The sequence below is a fragment of the Morone saxatilis genome, unplaced genomic scaffold (genome assembly GCF_004916995.1).
Source record: "Morone saxatilis isolate NCDOM2014 unplaced genomic scaffold, NCSU_SB_2.0 Contig21, whole genome shotgun sequence".
NCBI lineage: Eukaryota > Metazoa > Chordata > Actinopteri > Moronidae > Morone > Morone saxatilis.
In genome coordinates, this window is record NW_023339774.1 from 22,610,348 (window position 1) to 22,617,162 (window position 6,815).

The 6,815-nt window shown below is 38.3% G+C and overlaps 2 protein-coding genes across 3 annotated transcripts in view; one reads left to right on the forward strand and one right to left on the reverse strand.

The window, feature by feature from the left end:
• The window catches only part of LOC118332842 (myosin light chain 5-like), an 8,087-nt gene extending 2,341 nt beyond the window's left edge, over positions 1-5,746 (forward strand). Inside the window, exons 1-7 of one of the 2 annotated variants that reach the window (XM_035668271.1) lie at positions 2,039-2,497; positions 3,416-3,523; positions 3,599-3,674; positions 3,753-3,857; positions 4,328-4,406; positions 4,480-4,528; positions 5,645-5,746. In XM_035668271.1, coding sequence (XP_035524164.1) covers positions 2,495-2,497; positions 3,416-3,523; positions 3,599-3,674; positions 3,753-3,857; positions 4,328-4,406; positions 4,480-4,528; positions 5,645-5,746 — 522 coding nt within the window. In that variant the 5' untranslated portion in view covers positions 2,039-2,494. Of the gene's footprint in view, positions 1-2,038; positions 2,498-3,415; positions 3,524-3,598; positions 3,675-3,752; positions 3,858-4,327; positions 4,407-4,479; positions 4,529-5,644 lie in introns of those variants that run through there. The other variant, XM_035668272.1, reaches the window with a different exon arrangement.
• Positions 5,747-6,232: 486 nt separating this feature from the next.
• Positions 6,233-6,815, reverse strand: part of hpse (heparanase) — a 7,017-nt gene continuing 6,434 nt past the window's right edge. Inside the window, exon 12 of the mRNA XM_035668270.1 lies at positions 6,233-6,523. Within this exon, the coding sequence (XP_035524163.1) occupies positions 6,364-6,523 (160 nt within the window). The 3' untranslated portion in view covers positions 6,233-6,363. The remainder of the gene's footprint in view (positions 6,524-6,815) is intronic.

The following is a 6,815-nucleotide window of genomic DNA, read 5'->3' on the forward strand; positions in this document are numbered from 1 at the left end:
CAACCGTCCGGTGTCGGTGCTCCAGCAGCGGATTCACTTTCTGCCTCCACTCGGTCGATTCCTTCCGAGCTAGCAGGCTAGCTGGAGTGAGCTAGCCGCGCTAGCTAGCAGTGTGTCAGCAGCAGCGCTTCGCTCCGAGCCGAGCCGAGCCGAACCGGGCCGAACCGAACCGGGCTGGAGTTAGAGTTGCCGGGGGGGAGGGAGGAAGGGAGGAAGGGGGAGATGTGTTCAGTAGCAGATTAAAGGTGCTGCTCCGCGGGCAGTCTGCGCAGGAAACGGCCCGGGAACCGCCGATGGTGCGTTCAGGAGCAGCGAGCAGAGTGCGTCAGATCATAACTTTATCCGGTTAGTGTCGGACAGCTGCAGCTGCTACAGGCCGCTGCTGGCTCTCTGTCGTGATCCGATGTGTCGTCCAGACCCGCTGTCGGATTACAATAATCCACCGCAAGCGGATTTCCTACAACACGGCTCAACGCGGGGGGTTGTGGGTAGTGTAGTGTTAATGCCACGTTAACCCTTTAACGTCCTCACCGAGGAAGAGAAACGATGTATTTCCCCCGTTGCATTTTTTATATCTTTGGGGCAATAATAATACTAATAATTTTAATAAACTATTTTTATAAAACTCTTTATTGTATAAATTATGACAATCTCAGGATTTATCTTTATCTTATTGGTCAGAAATGTGTACACATACAAGAATCTGACATATTTAGAATACATTAAAAAAAATAAAATTAATGATTGTATATGTTTATATATCATATCTGTACATAGTAGTTTATGTTTGTCGAGCAGATTTAAAGCTTGTATCAATGAACATGTTATTTTTCTGTTTGTACCAAACTGTACAGTTTAAAGTTGTTCTTTTGAAGTATGAGCTGAAGGAGACACACAAATATTAATACATATATTTAAAGTCAGCCTCTAATGTGGCCAAGGGCAGCACAGGGCGCGAGAGCGTAAGTCTTTAATATAAAAGTACAAATATTAGGAATATAATGATATATTCGAGGTCCTCTGTGTGCCGACTTTGAGAGAACAAACAGTTTATTTATAAAATGTCACAATGTGTTGTTTGTGAATTATATTTCTTTGCTAATATACAAAGACGTATTAAATTGTTAGATTTTTATATGGAGTTTGGTATTCGGTTTTTAATCTATCTTTACATGTTTTACAAATAAGTTTAAACTGGAATAACAATCTGTTATTAATATTCTGATTAAAAAGGATCTGCTGTGTGTAAGAACTCACCATTAAACATTATATATGTTATATTTCTATAGGACATATGAACAGCAGGAGCTGAACAGAATGATTGCAGCGCCGTCATGTGGACGCTCATCAAACTGCTTCAAACACACATTTAACATAAAAATACACATTTTGTAACTAAGGAACCAGAATATTAATATTCAGACCCTTCAGAGGACATTTCATTTAGTTTTCTTCATTTTATTGTATTTAATGTATTTGTTTTAAAGTTCTGTTATTTTATTCCAATATTGATGTTTTTTAAAGTACCATTTATTTCAAATGTGCTCATAAAATAATTCAGTTATGACAATGACACCAACATCACTGATACATTCATTTAAATATATATATACAGAAATACAACAGATACAGTTCAGTGACGTCCAACCTGCAGTGAAGATTATAGAGGAAAGAATTCATTTTAGGTGTTTTAAGGTGACTTTATTGCAACAGTTTGCTACAAGCAATGGATGAATTATTGAAATAATAACTAAAACTAATGGATAAAACATGACCAAACTGAACACTGTATGGAAATAATGTAACACCCAGTTTCATATAATTAACAGTTCAATAATCCAGTTTCTTCATCAGATCCACTGAGATGGAAGCTAAAACTGAAACAGAACTTCTTTCTCCTTTAATAACAGTAAGACTGTTTTTAATGTTTGTTCTTTATTATGTGGAGTTTCACACTGTCACTGTTGGTGTTAATTAAATATGGATGATAGCACATTTTCTTTTCCAGAATAATCAGGATGGTTTGAAACTGAAGATTTATTTGATGTGAAAAGTTGCATTTAAAGAAGAATAAAGGATTACATAAACATGGAGAACAAAAATGGAACAAACGACATCTCTGACCTCCAAAACAAATGTTTCTTTAAGTTCAGAATAAAAACAGTTTTATATCTGACTTTAACAAAGAACACAGACGGTCTCAGTCCGTCTCTGATGTGAAACTCTGGAAATAGAAACACTTTAAAAGGTTTGATCAGCAGCAGCAGTTGTTGGGCCTCCAGAGAACCCGGGTTTCATCCAACATCTTGCCCATGTAAGGGGAACTCTGCAGGCCTGGGGGGTCCCCCTTCGATCCCGGCTCGTCCCCGAAGACCCCGCTTCGATCGGACTATCATCACATCCCCCTCCCTGCGACCCAGACAGCTGCTGTACTTAAAGTCTCGGCCCCCAAATCATTAGACTGACTGCAGCACCGGAGAACCAGCAGCAGACCATGGTACGTGCTCACATTATTTTCTGTTTCTGCTTTTATATCAAAATCACAGTTTATAATAACTTTAACTGTAATTTACATATTGAACTTCACAAGCTTCAGGAGATCAGCTGAGGTCAGTGTGAGCGACAGGAAACTCTTCATGCTCCGTGTATCGGTCTCATTTTTAATTCATTTAAGAACACAATGATACAAATAATAAATAATAAGCTCCATTTAAACACAGAAATGTTGAGTAGCAGAGGTTTCTGTTAGAAATGGAGTCTGACAGATTCAATTAGCATAATGAGCATTAACTGCTTGGTTGATTTGGACAATGTTTTGGGGGTTATTTAAGGTGTTGAATTCATTTCTGACCAAATGGACCATATTTTAAACTCCTAGTGGGCTGATTTTGTTTAATTTTGAGGTTATTTATATGATGAATCCATAACCACAGCAGCACAGACAGCTCAATGACAAATACTGTGCAGGAGGAAAAAACGCCAATTTAAATAAATAATACATGTGAACATTCACACCAATGACTTTGCGCTTTCTTGATTCTTAAATGCAGCTTTAGTTTATTAATCATATAAATAAATAAATAAAATTTGTCCACTGGGAGTTGAAATATTCCACTTTAAACGTCCATTTTGTATTTGAAAAATATAGTTTGACACTAGAAGGATATTTTTACCTTCATCTGCTGAAAGTGGAAAGTTTCTCTGAGTTCAATAAATATCAGATTTTAGGGGGCGGGGCCTATGAGCATGATTTATGACATCACAAATAGTTTGGTCCACCCTGGTCTAGTATGCAACTTATCCACCAGTGCACAGACACTGAGAGTGGACTTTAATGTGGAAATAAAAGAAATATAACATATTGAGTTTATTGAGTTTACACTAATAATAATAATGTCTGTATTCTCTGTTTCAGGCGAGCAGAAAGACGAAGAAGAAGGAAGGAGGCGCCAAAAGAGCTCAGAGAGCCTCGTCCAATGTTTTCTCCATGTTCGAACAAACTCAGATCCAAGAGTTCAAAGAGGTAAAGTCGTCACATTCACGAGATATTCATCCAGTTTCCACCTCGTAGTTACACGTGTTCGTCTTCCTAACTCAGGCGTTCACACTCATCGATCAGAACCGGGACGGATTCATCGATAAGGAGGATCTGAAGGACACGTACGCGTCGCTGGGTTTGTATCTCCGGTTGGAAATGAACACAGCGAGCAGGTTTTCTGTCAGACGCGAGCTGACGTACGATGTTTCCTCAGGTAAACTCAATGTGAAGGACAACGAGGTGGAGGACATGCTGAAAGAAGCAACGGGTCCCATCAACTTCACCATGTTCCTCAACCTGTTCGGAGAGAAGCTGCACGGTGAGAACCTTAAAGAGAGAACGTTGACTGGGAAGGGTCGACCACGGACATTACACAACTCACGATCATTATTCGAAGTTGTCAGCGGTGAAGAGTTCAAAACATGCCCACCTGTACAGGAAGTTATAGAGGCTGAAGGAAACAAAACAAATATGAATATTATTAAAGGAAACAAGGAAGTTGTTGCACATGAATATTGATCTTAATATGCTTTGCTTATATACAACCACATATTCAACCATTCCACGTGAATTCTGCACAACCTTTATATTTTGTCCAATCATTGTAGTTTCCTGTGAGTTTCACCGATCATCGCGGACCACCACGCAAAACTTTGAGTCGTATGTCAAACTGCTGTGAAATCAGGCACGTTAATCCTGATGGAACGAGCCAACTGACTCGTATGAAGGCTAATGAGGACAATAACACCTGAACATGAGTTCATATGTGTGTCTGGTTTCTGTGTGCAGGTACAGACCCCGAAGACACAATCTTAAACGCCTTCAAAATGTTCGATCCTGACGCCAAAGGCTATGTTCACAAAGACGAGTAAGTTTAGAGATTTACAAACGTCACTTCTGAGGTAAAAGCAACTAAAGACTTTTTTTCTTTGTTTTCGCAGAATACAGAAACTACTGATGACACAAGCAGACCGGTTCACACCTGAGGAGGTAAAACGTAATAAACTAACTCTAAACTTAAACTATAATAACTGCATCCATGCTGTACTTTCTGTCCGTTATTGATTCCTAAAAGTCAACATTTCTTCATGAAAATCAACATTTTCTTTCTTAAATTAAAAAATATTTATAGCATTGAGTATTTTTCTTGAATCTACATGAGCCAAGTGCCTGAACTGGACCCACAAAGACAAAAAACAACCAAACACTAATAATTTTGCCGTAATACATTTTAACAAAGATATTTTCAGCGCTGTTTTATTAGGGTTAGGCTTTATGGTGTGTTTTACTCTAAATGGGACCATCAGTTTCTAAATGAACATCATGCTGTATTGAAGAAGAATCGAAACTAGAAGCTGGGCGCGAGACCAGAAACTCATCAGGAAACTGTTTACTGAGCTCATAAAGGAAGAGAGAAGTCTGAATGTAATCTGCGTGTTACTGCAGCCAGTGGAGCGCCCCCTGCTGGCCTTCATATACACTGTCACTGATCATCATCAGGGGGCGCTGCGCAATGAACACGCCCACTATTTATATTTAAAAACTCTGACACACATTTGTAGAAAATTGTTTATTTGAATTAAAAACATCGTAAAGTACCACAGTGTAGAAATACTCTATTACAAGTAAAAAATACCAAAGTACTGGAATCAAAATATACTTAAAATACTAAAAGTGAAAGTACTCATTCTACAGAATAATATATATTATTGGACCAATGCATTAATGTGTGAAGATGGAGCTGATTTTTAATTTCTTTATATACTTAATCTGTCAAGTAGCTTGTGAACTTCCCCTGGGATCAATAAAGTTTTATCTTAATCTATAATAATACATCATATTTTATTAATTGATTACATTTTGTATTAGTAATCTGAATCTACAGTAACGTAACTTATTAAATAAATGTAGTAAAAATATTTTCCCTCTGAGATGTAGTAGATCAGAAAAGTACCTTAAATTGTACTTAGTTACATCCGACTGCTGTTAAAATATACTTTTAGGAACAATAATTGCACATTAATCATCAGTGAAGCTCAAACTGTAGGAACCAGAACAAACACTGATTTCTGATCGGTTGATTATTATTGATCTGTGTGGCTGCAGGTGAAACAGATGTTCCAGTCCTCCAATATCGACGCTGCAGGAAACCTGGACTACAAGTCTCTGTGTTACATCATCACACACGGAGAGGAGCAGGAAGAATAACGAGCCCGAAAATATAATCTGCTGCAGTTTGGTCCAGAAACATCAAAGTTTGTCTTTAAGTTCAAATAAAAACATGAAAAATGACTCAAATGTATTCTTTTTCAGCTATTTTAACATTCATGTTCCCGTCAGGAGGAACTGTTATAACTATTGATCATCTGTAATACCTGCGGAACTAATGATTCCCATCAGTTTACTGCTAATCAGCTAATGTCAGCATGCTAACACGCTATGGTGAACACGACTATGTTAGCATTTAGGTAATTGTAGTGGTTATTAGCTATCAGATGTAACTGAACCTAACAGTTAATGTAGATTAATTAGCTAATTATTGCTGTAAATTAGCTGGCTAGTTATCATTTTACTAACATTATCTATCTCATTTAACTAGGTAGCTAACAATTAATGTAGATTAGCTGAGTGTGGAGGACTGCCAAGATGGCAACGGCAGCGCGACCACACTGAAACCTCGTCCACCATCTTTTCAACTGAATTAGAAAAAACTTTATTAGCACCGCACACAATGTTTTTCTATAAATACAACACTCCGGCATCCAGAAAGAAACTCTTCTGTAGAGATTCACTGACTTCAGTCCGTCCTCTGAAGGTCTCTCAGGTCAGGCGCAGGCCGCAGCTCGAGCGTCGGTGAGGACGAAGAAGGCCAGCGAGTACGCAGGAAGCTGCAGATGTTGAGCCGGACGGAGTCGGCTTCCTTTTAGATCCGGAAGAGTTTTATCATCCACCATCTTCAACAGCTCTCCGTTCAGTTTCACAGACCTTCAAACAAACAACTCGTGAGTCCATTTCATTCTCAGTGTGAGCAGAGAACGTTCAACAAGTTATTTTCAAAGTAAGAAGAACATTTGATGGTTTCAGTAACATCAATCTGTGTGTCTGATAATATTTAAAGGATCCCTACAGAGATAGACCATAATATCTCTCTCCACCAGACTCCAGAGACAAAAACACTAATTTTACCTCGTAAAATTGTAATTGTTCAAAGTCGACAGAAACTACATAAAACTCATTAAAACCATCTCTGTTAGTGTTTCCAACAATCACCAGCTCT